At 45.1% G+C, this 19,572-nt stretch overlaps 1 protein-coding gene across 1 annotated transcript in view; it reads left to right on the top strand.

Annotated features, from left to right (window-relative positions):
• Positions 1-2,051: 2,051 nt before the first annotated feature.
• The window catches only part of LOC311113964 (neuropilin-1a-like), a gene marked incomplete at its 5' end in the record, with an annotated part of 39,761 nt that continues 22,240 nt past the window's right edge, over positions 2,052-19,572 (top strand). Inside the window, 8 exons of the mRNA XM_084189231.1 lie at positions 2,052-2,307; positions 3,556-3,726; positions 6,282-6,448; positions 12,301-12,456; positions 13,099-13,243; positions 15,922-16,156; positions 16,315-16,411; positions 18,092-18,236. Coding sequence (XP_084045357.1) covers positions 2,052-2,307; positions 3,556-3,726; positions 6,282-6,448; positions 12,301-12,456; positions 13,099-13,243; positions 15,922-16,156; positions 16,315-16,411; positions 18,092-18,236 — 1,372 coding nt within the window. The remainder of the gene's footprint in view (positions 2,308-3,555; positions 3,727-6,281; positions 6,449-12,300; positions 12,457-13,098; positions 13,244-15,921; positions 16,157-16,314; positions 16,412-18,091; positions 18,237-19,572) is intronic.

Here is a 19,572-nt window from a genome sequence, read left to right on the forward strand (position 1 = left end):
TCTGAGCCCTATGGGCCCTGGTCAAAAGTAGTGCACTAAATAGGGAATAGGGTGCCATTTGGAATGCAGAACGATTGGAACACATCCGGCCGCCATATCCAGAACTCCTCCACTCATTGACCACATAATATGTACCAGTGATCTTATAAATGATACACACTGGGTGTTCCACAGAACCATGAGACTATATCTGTCTAGCTCTCTCCTCTCACTATCGTTTCACTGCCATTCCTCAAACCAGAAACACATGTCTGGTGGTTTTGAAAGACTGACGTTTTTCCAGGAACACATCAAACTGCGGCTTAGACAGGGAAAGTTCTCCGTCCAAGTGGGTGGAGTTTGGCAGGAGGTTAGTTGATTGACACAATGTACAGGCAAGAGCACTCTCTCTCTCTCTCTCTCTCTCTCTCTCTCTCTCTCTCTCTCTCTCTCTCTCCTCTCTCTCTCTCTCTCTCTCTCTCTCTCTCTCTCTCTCTCTCTCTCTCTTCTCTCTTCTCTCTCTCTCTCTCTCTCTCTCTCTCTCTCTCTCTCTCTCTCTCTCTCTCTTTTTCTCTCTCTCTCACAGACACACACTCTCTCTCACACCAGCTGAGCCAGATCAAAACCTGCCCGCCTCTCCTCTGATGCTGTTTATCATGTCCCCCATGTAATGACGCCAACTGTGTGAACATCAACTGAGCGGAACCCTTACTCTTCTCTTTCATGTTGCATGCTCTCATGTATCAGAGGTCACATCTGGCCCGGCAACACGAAAGGCACATCTCTCTCCTGTGGGTCAGTGACCCTCATCAACACTGTGTGTCTGTTATCTCATCTTCTCTACAAAGATCAGTCAACATTACAACAGTAACCTTGGCTTGCACATGTCACTTTATGACAGGGAGGAGACAGTCGACTGACTCCCTGGCTTTTGGACTGAGGTGAACTGTGTCTGTCGTCATAGGCATCTGGTGGTCTACCTACAGGTTCATAGGCCCTGTACACACTCAGTTATACAATGCATTTAGCACAATGGTTATTACACAAAAATAATTACACAAGTATTGTGGAGACACCACACAATGGTTGTGTAAACATTTTTGTGCAGATAAACTCTCCGTTGTGTTACAAATGTATCAGTTGTATCACCCGTTGTGTCAAACGTCTCTTGTACATCAGTTGTACAACTTGAATGTGTACAATGCCATAATGTGTACAAGGCCAAAGCAACAGTGACTTTATCTCCTCACAGTGGGGAATGGTACTCTTCCTGACTGAAGCTCATTGGGGTGGGGTGGAGTGGGGGTGAGTGGTTTGTTAGGGTGGGGTGGAGGTGAGGGGTTTGTTGGGGAGGGTGGTGGGGGTGAGGGGATTGTTGGGGTGGGTGTGAGGGGTTTGTTGGGGTGGGGTGGAGTAGGGGTGAGGGGTTTGTTAGGGAGGGTGGTGGGGGTGAGGGGTTTTGTTGGGGTGAGGTGGTAGGGGTGAGGGGTTTGTTGGGGTGAGGTGGTAGGGGTGAGGGGTTTGTTGGGGTGAGGTGGTAGGGGTGAGGGGTTTGTTGGGGTGAGGTGGTAGGGGTGAGGGGTTTGTTGGGGTGAGGTGGTAGGGGTGAGGGGTTTGTTGGGGTGAGGTGGAGTAGGGGTGAGGGGTTTGTCGGGCAACCGATGTCTACAAAAACAACTCAGGGCATCTGTGTCTGACTACAGCAGTCAGTAAATACCAGGCGCCCTCCCAGTCAAAACACAGACAGAGCCAGCCAGTGGCACCAAGGGTGTGACCAATAGGAACAGGCTCAGTGGACACCTCAGTGATAATGGAGTAAATGGACTCAGGAACCCATGATCCCCTGCTAACAGTGGTCTATATAAGCCCAAGTGACAACATTGTAGTTATGGCAACATATTGCTTGCTTTCAGATTCTCAAGTGCTGTATGATTAGTGTTACAGACAAGTAATTATGGAGCTAAATAACAGCATTAATACATTAAATACAAGCACAAAGCCACGAAAATACAGCCATGGACCCAAATATTATTCACCAAAACAGGATAAAGACATGCAAAGTTTAACATACAATGCATATTATTTCAATCTTCTCCTCAGGACCTGAGTGTTCTAGAAACTTCACCTCGTCCAAGGGTGTTATAAAGACGCCAGGCTTCCCAGACAAGTACCCCAACAACCTGGACTGCACCTTCATGATCATCGCCCCCAAAATGTCAGAGATCGTGGTGGACTTCGACGCGTTCGACATGGAGCCTGACACCACCCCTCCCCCCGGGGCACTCTGTCGCTACGACTGGCTGGAGATCTGGGACGGGTTCCCTGCAGGTGAGAGAGAGCGAGAGAAACAAATTTGTTTTCATCCACCAGGCCACACAGATTGATTTAGCCCAGCACATTAAGGAGACAGGCAGAACCTACACTATTCATTGTCTACAATGATGTTGTTTCACTGGACCGCGTTGCCCAGTCTCCATTGTTGTGTGATTGGGTCTGAGGAGAATGGGAGGAAATGTACATTGACAAGCATCATAGGAGTGCCTGGCTGGGCACATTGCTTTGTCTGGCTCCCTGAGACTTCTTCCTGTATACTAGGGCCTTGCCAGGCTAGGGTCTGCATCTCAAATGGCAGCTTATTCACTATTTAGTACACTACTTTGACCAGATCGCAATGGGCCCTGCTCAAAAGTAGTTCACTTAATAGGGAATAGGGTGCCATTTGGGAAACAGCCCCAAGGAAGGGACTGGCACAGCCCTATAGAAACACACCAGGACCAAACAATCACACACCTCACAGCTGGGCTTGTACTGTAAACATGCCAGGCCGGGCATGTCTCTCAATAGACCTATGTGTTTTCTGTCCCGGGGGTCTGCCAAAGCTTTGTGTTTGAGGTGTGTACATATTTGACAGCCCAGATAGTAGGCAACACAATGTAGCCTGGATCCCAGATGATAGAGCTATACAGAGAAATCAAATCAACATGTATTTGAAATGGAAACAAAAAAGGGAAAAGGAGAAGCATCAGAGAATTCTTGACACATAATTGGAGATGAGAGATATTTGTTCTGTACCAGACCTGTTATATATTGGCTGTGAACATGTGTTAATGATAAACACTGTGAACGTTCCATAGTCTTTGCTACCTGACATGTCACGTCTGTTTTTGACACAAGGTGTAAAGTCACAAATGAGGTGAGACCTGAGATCATCAGAAAGTTCCAACCTGTTATCCTCTAATGGTTGTCACACGATCACGATAGGATGTTTTGTCAGATAACAGAGTGAAAGTTAATGAACATTTTAATGGAGAAAAAGTGCATTCTAGAATGGAAACTGTGCAGTAAATGAGGCTATTATTACAGATTGTAGAAAAGCAGAATCAATCACAACATGGGATATTGAAGGAAGTAATTGTGATGTAACTGTGATGGACTTTACATTTCTCTCTTTCTCTTCATTTCTATCTTTCTCTCTCTCTCTCTCTTCATTTCTATCTTTCTCTCTCTCTCTCTCTTAATTTATCTCTCTCTCTCTCTCTCTCTCTCTCTCTCTCTCTCTCTCTCTCTCTAACCCAGTGGGACCCCACATCGGGCGATACTGTGGTAACAGCAGTCCTGGCCGGGTCATCTCCTACACAGGGATCCTTTCTATGACCATCAACACAGACAACGCCATCGCCAGAGAGGGCTTCTCAGCCAACTACACTGTCAGAGAGAGCAGCCTACGACAGGGACAGACACCAGAGGGTTAGAATGACCTACTACCTCAAGTTAAAGTAGGCCTTGTCCAAGCTAGAAAGGCCCAGGGCCAGAAGCTGACTTTTCTCTGGGGCCAGAGTGTCCGGCTTTAAGCGAACTCACAGTAGGTGGGATGAGGGCAGGGAGAGGGAGGTGGGGAAGGACAGCGTGTGTGTGTGTGGGACTGACTGTAGACATAAGGTCTGCTTAGACTCCTCTCATACACACAGAGGCAGGATGGACTTACGAGACCCCATCGCAGAGAATCTAAACAGTCTCTGTCCCTCCTTCCATCTCTCCTCAGCGCTCTGCTAATTCTCTCATTTCTATTCATGAGTTTCCTCTGTTCCATTCTCTCAGCAGGCATTGACAGAACATCAAAATATCTACATATCATTGCAATCGAAAGGAAAGACCTTATCAGAGACTATTTTTCACAGTTCAAAGTCACAGTATGGGGTGTTTCTGACTGTTATAGATAAGATAAAGCCATCGGGGGAATAGGAGGAATACTGATTTCTGAGAATATTACATTCCACCAACCTTCCTCCCACGTAATGGAAAAAAGTATCTAAAGTTTTCCCAGAACAGTTTTAAGAACATTTAGGCACACACATTTATACTACCACACAGACTGATAGGGAACAAATGCTGTGGAAAAGGCTATGTGATTGGGTTCACCATGGGGCCTTTATTTCAATCTGTCACGCTTAGCTGGAGGCCTGGTGACAAGACCAGTCATCACTCTGCTCTGTGTGGGTCCACTGTGAAAACACACAGCTAGCCAGCCACGAGCCACGGAGGGTGTGTGTGTGTGTATTTATGTGTGTGTTTCTACAGCCATCTGGGATAATTAGAGATTTGTTTAACACCAGCACTGCTCTTAGCCATCCAGAGAAAGGCTATGTGGACAGATTTACAATCTGATGGGAGCCGTGTGTGAGTGTGCGTACACAAACACAAACAAGCACTCGCACACACACATTCCTACAACCGGGGTCAGAAGGACAGGTCGCAAGGCCCTAAATCACCGTAGGAGTCCGGGGGAGTTTCAACATGGAGTCTGTTTGAGATGTTTTTGACAACTTCTCCTGATGAGTTTGTGTCATCGAACATGAACATGAACACCAACCAGTGGTATTTTACAGCTGTAAAGAGTTGATAAAAATGGGACCCAGTGCCTCTCTGCTTGGCACTCAGCATTAAGGAGATTGAATTGGGGGTAAGCGTGCATGCGTCAGGGCAGCGAACCTAACCTGAACCTGTCACCAAACAGACACTAACAAAGACAGGCATTCGATGTACTACTCCGGGGGCGTTGAGAGTGAGGCATTTACAACCACAACTAATCAGAGGAATTTGGTGTTCTCTAGCTCCTTACAAAATGTTCTGAATGGGTAATCTTTTAACGCGTCCAGTTGAGATACACAAGACCATGCTCTTCTCTTCTTCTGAGCATTTCACTGTTGTATTTGGCACATGTTAACTTTTAGTTTCCAGTAAAATACAGTTAATTTCCATTGCATTACTCATTAATTGTCTTTGAGATTGAGACCTCTCTGAGTCACGCAAATAGTGTCTCTTTAGACCAGTGGTATTCAAAATGAGGAACAAAAAATAAAGAGTACAGATTATTGTATGAGACAGTATACAAACATTTTTGAGAAAGATAATTAGAAAAATACAATTTTATTGAGTAAAAATATTTATTGGTTTCTTTTCATTTGAATATAGTTGAAGGATGGGACTAATAACAAATAACAACAAATAATAACAAAGATAGCTAATAATGTAAGCATACTGTGTCCATAATAAGTATATAGGTTGTATGTTGGGAGCTTTTGGGAAAGAGCACAGTTAGAAAGATATGGCATATAGAAGCAAACCGGATGGACATTATGAAAATGATCGGAGAGGTTGAGAGTAGAAGAAGTTCAGGAGCGGAAAATAATAATAATAATAATAATAATAAAAAATAAAAAACAAATATATATATATATAATAGAATTATTGTAAAATTAACTGTGTCCATAAGGTGTAGATAGTAAGTATAGACTGGAAGTAGAGGCCTGGGCATTGTTGTTCACTAATTTACTCCAAGTAGGGAAAGGATGGTGGGGTTGAAAAGTAATAAAGGGGAGTATATATATAAAAAACATGGGGGATTGGAAGTGATGCAGACAATTACATTGATAGAAGATACAATCTATCTGCAATATTAAGCTGATCCACCCCCCCCCCCCAAAAAAAAAAAAATAAAAAAAAAATAATAAATAAATTAAATTAAATGTGGTACCCTGAAATTCTGCCGGAAGAAATGGTGTCCCTGCTGAAAAAGTTTGAACACTGCTTTAGACAGACACGACAGGACAGAGGATGGAGACTCATAGCCCTCACCCTAACTCTAATGCCAACCCTAACTCAAACCATAACCTCAGCAAATTGTTGTGTAACAACAGAGTTGCAGTTGATAGTTTGTTGATAATTTAATCTGTAGTATGTAGATCATCTCTAGGGGACTATCCAAATAAAGTGTAACTCATGTTTTATTTCTCCTCTGACAGACTTTACCTGTGTGGAGGGCCTGGGGATGGAGTCGGGAGAGATCATCTCAGATCAGATCACTGCCTCCTCTCAGTACAACCCCAACTGGTCCCCAGAACGCTCCAGACTCAACTACAAAGAGAACGGATGGACCCCCTCAGAAGACTCTGCCAGAGAGTGGATACAGGTAAGAGAAAGAGAGATGGCCCTGGGGCAGCTGGGTTACATGTGTGGTGTCTGCATCCCAACGGCACCCTATTCTCTTTGTAGCCCTATGCGCACTGGTCAAAGGTAGTGCACTACATAGAGGAATAGGGTTTCCTTGTGTCTGTCAGTGACATTGCTAATCCTATTGGTGCATATAAAACATTATGGCTGCACATTAAGCACTGGATTGAGCAAGAGTTGGGTATTCAAACTCATCGGGACAGTGTGTTTAGTCCTTTACAGCTACCTGTTCAGCTACTGAGTGAGTGTGTGTGATTGTGTGTTTGATTGTGTGTGTGATTGTGGGAATGCATGCGTGCACAAGTGTGATTGTGTGTGTGTGTGTACACTAGTGTGTGTGTGTGTGTGTGTGTCTGTGCGAGTCTGATTGTGTGTGTGTGTGTGTGATTGTGTGTGTGTGTGTGTGTGTGTGTGTGTGTGTGTACACTAGTGTATGTGTGTGTGTCTGCGCGAGTCTGATTTTGTGTGTGTGTGTGTGTGTGAGAGAGAGAGAGAGAGAGATTGTAGTAGCACAGGTCATGAGGATGATCGAGAATGACGCCAGACCTACAAAAGCCAAAAAATAAACAGCACCAAGTCACAAACAAGACATATTGTGATCAAGAGGCCAGACTGACGAGACTAGTTGGCGTTTGGGTTGTGTTGAGGATTCTTTGCACAGTGCTGATATTCTCTTATTCTTAAACAAACTTTAAACTTTAGAAAATGACACAGACAACGGCTTCTGAGTATATGTAAAATATCTTTAGTTATGCAATTGCAGGCAGAAGTTAATACAGAGTCAACAGGATATGTATAGCTCTTCATAAGTTCTGCGAGGTGTCTAAGACATCCTGTAACTTATAAAGCCTCCCCAACCCTTCCTAGCGTGACTTCCCCTAACAACAACAGCTTAATAAATCTACCTATCCCTGTAGCGCCAATCATCTTGTCAGTATTTTAATAACTTCAAAAACATGGGTTTGACCGATACTTGACTCCTCATACAGGAACTAGACAGTATCATCTTGCGACATTTGACATTTCATAAGGGAGAAGTAAGCATCTTCTAGCTGAAGGGGATTTTTCTGCGGTTAGGTGCAGCATCTTCTTTTCACAGAACCAAACAGCTTGGATGTCGGTACCAGACACAGGGGCTCAGTAGAGCAGGTGCGTAGGCTTTCGTCTGAGACCCCTTCAGTTGATTAAGCTCCTACCTATGCACACTGTAAACAAACTATCCAAAAGGGACATGATTTCTATAATCTAGTTTTGTATTAGCAACAACCTCAGGGGGATGCCTCTTGTTGTAAATGCAGATTGTTATATGAGGCTCTTATGTAACACTACTACAAACACACTCCAAACACTATTAACTGAACAGGAACATGTCAATCAAGATTTCACTCGTTTCCTGAAACAGAACAGAATTCCAGGATTAATGCAAGGGTTATAATGTCTTTTAATACAACCAAATGTAATAACTGATCATGGAACTGATAGGAAAAAACACAACATTTATCAAATGGGACATCCCCCATTGTTTGACCCCATTGCATGATAATATGTTGTTCTTCGAATCATGGGATGTCTGTAAATCCTGGTATGTCATTACATTACCCCAGAATAGTGCAGAAACATACACTACATGACCAAAAGTATGTAGACACCTGCTCGTCGAACATCTCATTCCAAAATCATGGGCATTAATATGGAGTTGTTCCCCCCTTTGCTGCTATAACAGCCTCCACTCTTCTTGGAAGGCTTTCCACTAGATGTTGGAACATTGCTGTGAGGACTTTCTTCCATTCAGCCACAAGAGCATTAGTGATGTCGGGCACTGATGTTGGGTGATTAGGCCTGGCTCGCAGTCGGCGTTCCAATTCATCCCAAAAGTGTTCAATGGGGTTGAGGTCAGGGATCTGGGCAGGCCAGTCAAGTTCTTCCACACCGATCTCAACAAACCATTTCTTTATGGACCTCGCTTTATGCACGGGGGCATTGTCATGCTGAAACAGGAAAGGGCCTTCCTCAAACTGTTGCCAGAAAGTTGGAAGCACAGAATCGTCTAGAATGTCATTGTATGTTGTAGCGTTAAGATTTCCCTTCACTGGAACTAAGGGGCCTAGCCCGAACCATGAAAAACAGTCCCAGACCATTATTCCTATTCCACCAAACTTTACAGTCGGCACTATACATTCTGGCAGGTAGCTTTCTCCTGGCATCAACCAAAAATCCAGGTTCGTCCGTCGGACTCCAAGATGGTGAAGCGTGATTCATCACTCCAGAGAACGCATTTCCACTGCTCCAGAGTCCAATGGCGACGAGCTTTACACCACTCCAGCCGACGCGCATGGTGATCTTAGGCTTGTGTGCGGCTGCTCAGCCATGGAAACCCATTTCATGAAGCTCCCGACGAACAGTTCTTGTGCTGACGTTGCTTTGAGAGGCAGTTTGGAACTCGTAGTGAGTGTCACTACCGAGGACAGGCGATTTTTATGCGCTACGCACTTCAGCACTCGGCAGTCCCGTTTTGTGGACTTGTGTGGCCTACCACTTCGCGGCTGAGCCGTCCTAGATGTTTCCACTTCAGAATAACAGCATTTACAGTTGACCGGGGCAGATAATCCGTGGCAGAAATTTGACGAACTGACTTGTTGGAAAGGTGGCATTCTATGACGGTGCCACGTTGAAAGTCACTGAGCTCTTCAGTAAGGTTATTTTACTACCAATGTTTGTCCATGGAGATTGCATGGCTGTGTGCTCGATTTCATACACCTGTCAGCAACGGGTGTGGCTGAAATAGCTGAATCCACTAATTTGAAGGGGAGTCCACATACTTTTGTATACATAGTGTAGTCTGAAGGACGGGAAGGCACCACAGTGTCCTGTTTTGGCCTCACTCCCTTTCTCTTTTTTGGGAGAGGAAGAAATAGCCCCCATGGATTTGTGTGGACCGTGTAAGTGACAGAGTACCGTTGGGAACTGGTGCTGTATGTCGGGGCTGTAGTGTTCCTTACTGTAGCCGATCCTGGAAAAATCCCTGCTTTCTATTCTCCTCCGCCTTCTAAAAATTCATGGCAACCTACTTATAGCACACAAGCTACGCTGTTAGACTCTTTGAGCCACTTGGACATTTGATACACATACTTGTAACCCTTGATACAATTGAGAATCATAATCATGCACAGCATTGTAAACAAAGTGCCCATCAACAAATCTGAACAAATTGAAAAATGCTGAGAATGTTTGCCAAAAGGTAGACAGATAAGCAGCTTGAGTACAAACTAGAGGGGTTTTGGACAGTGTCCTGGTCTGTCCTGGCAGGAAAGACCTTGTTTCTGAGCTTCAGTCTCAGTCTCAACTTGATCTCACAACTGAACGGGAGCCCTTTATTGCAATAGAAAGCTCTGAACTGAACACTCTGTCCAGCGGCTCCTATTCTATGTGACATGAGCTCCGCAGCGGCCGGCCAAGCCTATTGGCCAGACTTCCTCTATGAAAAGACTGATGCTATTCCTAATTACTCAACACTTGGCAGCGCTAACACTCTGCGGCTGTAAATAAAACCCTCCGCTCAGGCGTTTAATGGAGAAAACAATAAGAGGTAGAAACGGCTGCATTCATCAGCCGGACCGTCACTAAATGAGATTCAACAAAAACATTGGCACATCCTTCAAAACAGGATATTGGTGTTTTTATGGCGAGGAGAGGAAGAGCTTGTAATCAGCACTAGGCTACTGTGACTGACTGCTGTGACTGACTGCTGTGACCCACTTTGTCAGACCTCGCCGTGTTTTCTCAAGAAAGTGCTTTAATCTGGTTAAGATCAGGACAGTGCCCATCGACACTGGATCAAATGCGACCTAACTAAGTATTGTATTCTTCACGTTGTCTCGGGATGATGGGAGCTCCTCCAACAGTCTCTGAGGACTCCTTTGTTTTCCTCTCTGTCCTCTAACAACACATTCACTCACAGCACAGCCAGGCCCAAATATGTTCTGCAGATGTACAGCCCTTTCCTGGTTCCCTACGTCACAGACCCATGACAAACGTTTCTCCTCAAGCAGTATACCTCTATAAATGCTTTGTCTTTGGAGAGGAAGGAAACCTTTCCTGCATGAGCTTACTTCACAGGTTTCAATTACATGTCAATCTCATTGTAATTCAACTCTTATGTACATCAAAAACAGCCATGTTGGGGATTAATTACACACAGTGATGGGTTGGCAGTTTCTGACTATAGACAATGGGCCCAGCTATATCCCTTTAATATAAAAGCCAAGATGATGCAATGAATCAGCATAATACCAATTCCTGTCCTCCACCATCCAAATTACTGCCAGGCCACATTAAAATGACAACATGGTGAAAAATGGTGTCTTGGAAATAGTATCAATAATATATAAACTTTCGACGCATGAATAATATAATTTTATGTAGCGACGGCACGCATGCATGAATTAGGTAGCTCATTATATTCAGCTGAAGTAAGATGAATGGAGCATTACTCTGTCTTCGTCCCAAATGGCACCCTATTCCCTACATGGTGCACTCCTTTTGTACTTTTGACCAGAGCCCTGGTCAAAAGTAATGCACTTTAGGGAATAGGGTGCCATTTGGAACTTTGCCTCTGGCTAGCTGCATCATGCTGCAGAGTGGGTCACTTACTGTAGCATACTTCATCATAACGAAATGGAAAATGATGCACCTAGAAAACACCTCATAATTCAAACCCCCTAAAAGAAGAAGGAATGGAGTTGCACTGTTTTTGTGTCTATAAATCAATATTATCTCAAAGACACCCTCTAACAGTTCTTTTGGAGGATACTCTGAAAGAAAATGCTTTAATTTGACAACGCAAAAAAGCATGCCACTGACTCAAGACAAATGCACAGAAACAAACACACCTACACTATTATCACATAGCAACCAACCGCACTGTGCTCCAGCTACTTTGAAGCACATCAATATTTAATACATGAAGCCAACAGCAGCAGTGAAGCCAGCAGGCAGCCCTGCCCTCCATGCCCCCGTGCCCTTGAGAGACCAGGGTTGAGACCCATATAGCACCATATTCCCTATATTGTTCACTTCCTTTGACTAGAGCCCTATAGGCCCGGGTCAAAAGTTATCCACTATCTAGAGAATAGGGTGCCATTTGGGATGCAGCTCAGGAATTCCCCAGACAGACAATGGAGTTCCTCTCTCTGTCTCTCTACTCTACTCTGCTGGCCAGGCGGGGGAGCTGACTTCCTGTGGATCTGCCCCTGCTCCCAGAGGAAGGGCCAACGCTCCTGTACTCACCGTCAGGGGCATTGTGGGCCTTCCCACTGGTTTCATCCTGTCCGCCACAATGGGACTAACAGGCCCCGCCCTGCTCAGAATGCAGGCCCAGCCTCTCTGTTTATTCATTCAGAGTGTCTTAACATGATCAACACTTACAACCCACATCTTAACTGACCGTTAGTGGCTCTGTCACTTTAGGGACAAACACTAGCGTCCCGGACAGGTAGCTCGAAGTGGCTTCTGTCAGCTCTTTTCTAACACGGATAGTAGGCCTGTATTGCATGTTTGCAATTTTCTTTTTATAGGCTGTATATGATGTACAGCCAAATGCAGGACATTGAGAGCTGCCCTGTGCCCAATAAACTATTTGGTTATTGTCTTTGTTTGCACCTGAAGAAGACTTGTGAAGTCGAAACATTGTAAGATTTAGGTGCAGCAATATTCCCTGTACAGGCCTTTCATTTCTAATAATCTGTTTGGCCTAATGTGTGAGCTAACAGGGTTCTAGCTAACTGGATGTTCTTGCCTGGTTTGTGTTGCCAGGTGGACCTGGGATTCCTCCGCTTTGTTTCAGCCGTGGGAACACAGGGAGCAATCTCCAAGGAGACGAAGAAGGAGTACTTTGTCCGCTCCTACAAAGTGGACGTGAGCTCCAATGGAGAGGACTGGGTCACGATAAAGGAGGGATCCAAGCAGATGGTAAGACTGACTCATAAGATATAAGTTAACCCTTTTTACATCAGCAATTGTCACAAAGAGCTTTACTGTAACCCGGCCTTGAACTCAAAGAGCAACCAAAGCAGAAGCGAGGGCACAGTGGCCAGGAAAAATGCCCTAGTAGGATAAACCCAGAGAGGTTACAGAATAGTGATACATTGTAAGTAATAGAAAGAATGAGTTCAGTTTTATTTGGACATCAACACCACACATTTCACAATACACATTTCACAATACACCATTTCTCAATACACAATTTCACAATACACAATTTCACAATACACCATTTCTCAATACATATTTCAAATCAAATTAAATTTTATTTGCCACATGCGCCGAATACAACAGGTGTAGACATTACAGTGAAATGCTTACTTACAAGCCCTTAACCAACAATGCAGTTTTTAAAAAAGTGTTACTTTAGGCCAGATTTCCTGTTCTCTGGACAAATAATACCAGAAGAAAATGTCATATTTTATATAACGGAAAAAGACATTTCTATTTAACAAAAGTGACTCTATTCTCTATTCTTCTGGAATAAAGCAGAAGATACGTTTCTGTTGGACCTCCGTGTACATTGGACAATAAAGTAATCTGGTTCTTGTTCTCTACTTCCTCCTCCAGGTTTTCCAGGGGAACAACAACCCTACAGACGAGGCAAGGTCATTCCTACCCAAGCAGACTCTAGCCCGTTACGTCCGCATCAGACCCATGTCTTGGGAGATAGGCATCTGCATGCGCTTCGAGGTGTACGGCTGCAAGACATCAGGTACACACACACATGCACGCACGTTTGCACGCACACACAGCTGCATACATCATGTCAGTCACCACCAGGTGGCTCTCAAACACACACACAAATGCACATACAGTTGAAGTCGGAGGTTTACATACACTTAGGTTGGAGTCATTAAAACTCGTTTTTCAACCACTCCACAAATGTCTTGTTAACAAACTATAGTTTTGGCAAGTCGGTTAGGACATCTACTTTGTGCATGACACAAGTAATTTTTCCAACAATTGTTTACAGACAGATTATTTCACTTATAATTCACTGTATCACAATTCCAGTGGGTCAGAAGTTTACATACACTAAGTTGACTGTGCCTTTAAACAGCTTGGAAAATTCCAGAAAATGATGTCATGGCTTTAGAAGCTTCTGATAGGCTAATTTACATCATTTGAGTCAATTGGAGGTGTACCCGTGGATGTATTTCAAGGCCTACCTTCAAACTCAGTGCCTCTTTGCTTGACATCATAGGAAAATCAAAAGAAATCAGCCAAGACCTCAGAAAAAAAATGGTAGACCTCCACAAGTCTGGTTCATCCTTGGGAGCAATTTCCAAACGCCTGAAGGTACCACGTTCATCTGTACAAACAATAGTACGCAAGTATAAACACCATGGGACCATGCAGCTGTCATACCGCTCAGGAAGGAGACGCGTTCTGTCTCCTAGAGATGAACATACTTTGGTGTGAAAAGTGCAAATCAATCCCAGAACAACAGCAAAGGACCTTGTGAGGATGCTGGAAGAAACAGGTACAAAAGTATCTATATCCACAGTCAAACGAGTCCTATATCGACATAACCTGAAAGGCCGCTCAGCAAGGAAGAAGCCACTGCTCCAAAACCGCCATAAAAAAACCAGACTACGGTTTGCAACTGTACATGGGGACAAAGATCGTACTTTTTGGAGAAATGTCCTCTGGTCTGATGAAACAAAAATAGAACTGTTTGGCCATAATGACCATCGTTATGTTTGGAGGAAAAAGGGGGTTGCTTACAAACCGAAGAACACCATCCCAACCATGAAGCACGGGGGTGACAGCATCATGCTGTGGGGGTGCTTTGCTTCAGGAGGGTCTGGTGCACTTCACAAAATAGATGGCATCATGAGGAAGGAAAATTATGTGGATATATTGAAGCAACATCTCAAGACGTCAGTCAGGAAGTTAAAGCTTGGTCGCAAATGGGTCTTCCAAATGGACAATGGCCCCAAGCATACTTCCAACGTTGTGGCAAAATGGCTTAAGGACAACAAAGTCAAGGTATTGGAGTGGCCATCACAAAGCTCTGACCTCAATCCTATAGAGAATGTGTGGGCAGAACTGAAAAAGTGTGTGTGAGCAAGGAGGCCTACAAACCTGACTCAGTTACACCAGCTCTGTCAGGAGGAATGGGCCAAAATTCACCAAACTTATTGTGGGAAGCTTGTGGAAGGCTACCCGAAAAGTTTGACCCAAGTTAAACAATTTAAAGGCAATGCTACCAAATACTAATTGAGTGTATGTAAACTTCTGACCCACTGGGAATGTGATGAAAGAAATAAAAGCTGAAATAAAACATTCTCTCTACTATTATTCTGACATTTCACATTCTTAAAATAAAGTGGTGATCCTATCTGACCTAAAACATGGAATTTTTACTAGGATTAAATGTCAGGAATTGTGAAAAACAGAGTTTAAATGTATTTGGCTAAAGTGTATGTAAACTTCCGACTTCAACTGTATGCACACACACACACACAAATGCATAAGCAGTGCACACATATTTTGACTCTTCCCCTAACTTCTAATATAGACCATATACTGTATACCTGGCTCCCCAGTAAGTGCTCTAAGAAATCTAATGAATTCTGTTCTTGGTTGTACAGAAGACAGTGTACAGCTTTTTGGTTTAGAATAATCACTGCTTCCTAAGCCGGTTGAGGGTCATGCTAGGTTGTTATTGTAATTGTAAAAGTGCAATGGAAAAAGGTAAAAAGGCAAGTTGAGTCATCGTACATGCAGTATTTACAATATTACAAAGCACAGCATATGGTTCATCCAGAGATCCATATCCTTCCTTATTTCCCTCAGCAGGAGAACATCATAAAGATGGTATTACACTCTTTCTCACTGCAGGGCCAGTGTGTGTGTGTGTGTGTGTGTGTGTGTGTGTGTGTGTGTGTGTGTGTGTGTGTGTGTGTGTGTGTGTGTGTGATACTGTACAAAGTGATTAAGAGTTTGGAATGACACAGGGAGGAAGTAGACAGTCTGTCTCTGTTTGTGTTCTCCACTTATATTGCCTCTGTGAGTTCAGCTCAGCTACCTCATGCAGTACACGCACGCACACACACACACACACACACACACACACACACACACACACACACACACACACACACACACACACACACACACACACACACACACACACACACACACACACAGGGAGTTCCCACAAAGAGAAGTGGTAAAACCAAATCACACAAGAACTCACATAGACCTCAACACTGAATAACTGGGGAACTAGGGGGAGTTGATCTATCTCCACAGGGAAAGCTGTTACATACTGTCTCACTCAGACTCAGGAAGTGTTTGAAATTGTATCCTATTACCTTATAGAGCCCATGAGGACACAGCAGCTTCACCCTGCCCCCCTCTCTCTCTCTCTCTATTTCACAGACTACCCTTGCTCCGGCATGCTGGGGATGGTCTCCGGTCAAATCTCGGACGCCCAGATCAGCGCGTCGTCGCACGCAGAGCGTGGGTGGGTACCAGAGAACGCCAGGTTGCTGACAGGGAGGTCGGGCTGGACCCAGCAACAGACCAGACAGCCCTTCAGGAACGAGTGGCTGCAGATGGACCTGGGCCAGGACAAGCTGGTCAGTGGCCTGGTCATCCAAGGAGGACGCCACAGGTAGGTAGCACAGAGGTTAGAGAGGTGGGCCAGAAACCGGAGGGTTCGAGCCAGTGTGTGTTTGTGTGTCTTTCGGAGAGGTTGGGATCTTAGCAGAAGACCAATTTCAGTTGCCTGTTTGTAAAATGGATCAATAAAGTATTCTTCTTCTTCTACAGAGACAAGAATGTGTTTATGAAGAGGTTCAAGGTGGGCTACAGCAACAACGGCTCTGACTGGACCATGGTGAAGGAAGACAACAGCACCAGGCCCAAGGTAAGGGAAGCAACCTGGGAATTCATGTTTGGTATCCTGTGCATTCATCTCCTCTCTTTTCAACAGAGACCCACAGATCAATAGAAAGTAGGGCTGTCAGAGTTAATCAGTTAACTCGAGTTAACTGTTTGTAATTTTAGTGCGCACATTTTTTTCTACACGATTAAACGCATTGTCTGAAAGTGTTCAAAATACATTGAAAACGTCCACAACACATAATATATACAGTTAAAAACAAATACGATGTCAAAACAAGTTGACATTGAGGTTAAAGAAAGTGTGCTTTATCAATTTACCTGATTCTGCTTACCGTTACTTTGGGAAAAATCAAGACGTCAATATTCTTGTAATGCTTTTTGTGTGAAAAGTATTGAATTCCAGCTCAAAATCCTGTGATTAACTCTATATTTTTTTATTTATTTTTGACAAGATTGATGACAAGAGTGCAACATATCCTGTTGGTAAAGTCAAGGATGAAATGTGTGTGTGTGCAAACCATCAGCACCTAGCTAGTCAAAACATCCAGCAGTACTCTCAGTTCTCCCTGTCCCCTTCACAAGACAGTCTGACTTGAATATCCATCTATTCCAGATGGTGGGACTTATTTATGGCAGACAGAGGGAGATCTTATCTACGTCCTAAACTGCACCATAGGGTGCAATTTGGGAAGTAATGCTAGATATCCCCCTTTGTCTTTTTAAAAAGCTCCTTTCCAGCCTCCAGTCTTCAAAGATGAACAGACAGGAAGTCTATTTCTGTGGCTTCAGCTATACATCCAGTCTGCATCCCAAATGGCACCCTATTCCCTATATAGTGCACCACTTTTGACCGGGGCTCTGGTTAAAAGTAGTGTACTATATAGGGAATAGTGAGCCATTTGGGAGGCAGCCAGAGTGTTTTTCAAACTGCCACTCCAGGCTTCACTTTGAGTGGAAACATAAGAACCTACCCACCAAACCGAAATTGGTTCTGTGAAGGTTCCCAGAACATATGTTAAGTCACGGCAAATGTTCCCAAAACACAAAAACTGTCCAGTTGTGATGATGATTCTACAATGTTTCTTTTAGGGTGCAAAAAGCATTCACCTGATGTTACAAGAACATTCCCAGAACACATTTAATCTGTTCTTTAAAGGTTCCCAGAATGTTTCATTAGGTTGTGGGAACAGTCTGGTGAGAACATTGTGGGGACATATAAATAAATATATTTGATCATAAACATTCTCTGAATGTTATTTCGATGTTAACATCCTAATGTTAGATAAAACCCTAACTAGAACTTAATGGGAATCTTACCTAATGTTCTGGGAATGTTCCCGGTTTGCTGGGTAGGGTCTGGCACCATGGTGGTAGCAGGCCTGGTGTCCCGGACTTCCGCTACCTGCTCACAGCAGGGGCTAACTATTTTCACATGTCCTCTCGCTTTAAATAATATATTAAGGATATGCTTCAATATTAGTTTCATAACCCTCCTAGATCCTAGCTGAAATTACCCTTCTTGTTATGTTGCGTCCCAAGTAGCCCCCTATTCTCTTTATAGTGCACTACTTTTGCCCAGGCCCAAAGGGTTACTGTGCAGAGCTGGCACATTGGGGACGGAAAACGGGTTTCTGTCTCGTAGTGTACGGTCTGGAAATTGTTTGGTCTTCATCGCTGTTCTATTCTCCTGGCTCTCTTCCAGATCTTCATTGGGAACCAGAACCATGACACCCCAGAGCTGCGTACACTGGGCCCTCTGCTGACTCGCTTCCTCAGGGTCTACCCAGAGAGAGCCACCCCCGATGGCCTGGGGCTCAGACTGGAGCTGCTGGGTTGTGAGATCCATGGTGAGTTAGCAGAAACATCTCAGCACACACACAATCACAGCAAGACAGACAGACATACAGACAGACAAACAGAAGGACAGACAAACACATGCGCACACACGCATGCACATTCATTGTCATGGCAACAGTTTAACAACGACAGCAACAGAGTTGACCAAGCGCACAAACAGATCTAGGACCAGGCTAGGGTTACAGTATTAGGATTAAAGGACCCCTCTGACATGGTCTAGAGTTAGACATCAACCATAGTGACCTCACACAGATGAAATCTCAGATAGGTTTCACTCACCTACTCCTAACTACAGACCTGAGACCTGCATGAGTGGCAAGACTTGGGCAGTAGCTATTTAGCCTTTACTGCATGCTTGATGACAGTCATATACTGTACCCTGCCTGTCAGTCAGTGTGGGAAGTGTAATGAGTGTGTTATGTTTTATGTGTTATGTGGGAGGGTTAGGACATGACAGACATGAAAGGCTGACGCGGCAACCAGAGCAGGCTGCCCTGACTCTGAGCTGGAGGGGGAAGGGGGAGGGGGAGGGGAGGTGGACCAGTCACAGTGGGAGGGTGAGGGAGGGGGGGTGGAACAGTCACAGTGGGAGGGTGAGGGAGGAGGGGTGGATCAGTCACAGTGGGAGGGTGAGGGGGGAGGGGGGGTGTACCAGTCACAGTGGGAGGGTGAGGGAGGAGGGGTGGATCAGTCACAGTGGGAGGGTGAGGGAGGGGAGGTGGACCAGTCACAGTGGGAGGGTGAGGGAGGAGGGGTGGATCAGTCACAGTGGGAGGGTGAGGGAGGGGAGGTGGACCAGTCACAGTGGGAGGGTGAGGGAGGGGAGGTGGACCAGTCACAGTGGGAGGGTGAGGGAGGGGAGGTGGACCAGTCACAGTGGGAAGGTGAGGGGGAGGGGGGGTGTACCAGTCACAGTGGGAGGGTGAGGGAGGAGGGGTGGACCAGTCACAGTGGGAAGGTGAGGGGGGAGGGGGGGTGTACCAGTCACAGTGGGAGGGTGAGGGAGGGGAGGTGGACCAGTCACAGTGGGAGGGTGAGGGAGGGGAGGTGGACCAGTCACAGTGGGAGGGTGAGGGAGGGGAGGTGGACCAGTCACAGTGGGAGGGTGAGGGAGGGGAGGTGGACCAGTCACAGTGGGAGGGTGAGGGAGGGGAGGTGGACCAGTCACAGTGGGAGGGTGAGGGAGGGGAGGTGGACCAGTCACAGTGGGAGGGCAAGGCGGGGGGTGACTGAAGGTTGGGGATGTTGGGGATATCTGGGTCTGGTATGGGGTATCTGGTTACCCTTGTAGGTAGGAAGATAAGGATCAGACGGTGGGGTAGTGGA

This window comes from Coregonus lavaretus, assembly GCF_964263955.1.
Source record: "Coregonus lavaretus genome assembly, contig: HAP1_SCAFFOLD_2899, whole genome shotgun sequence".
Classification (NCBI taxonomy): domain Eukaryota; kingdom Metazoa; phylum Chordata; class Actinopteri; order Salmoniformes; family Salmonidae; genus Coregonus; species Coregonus lavaretus.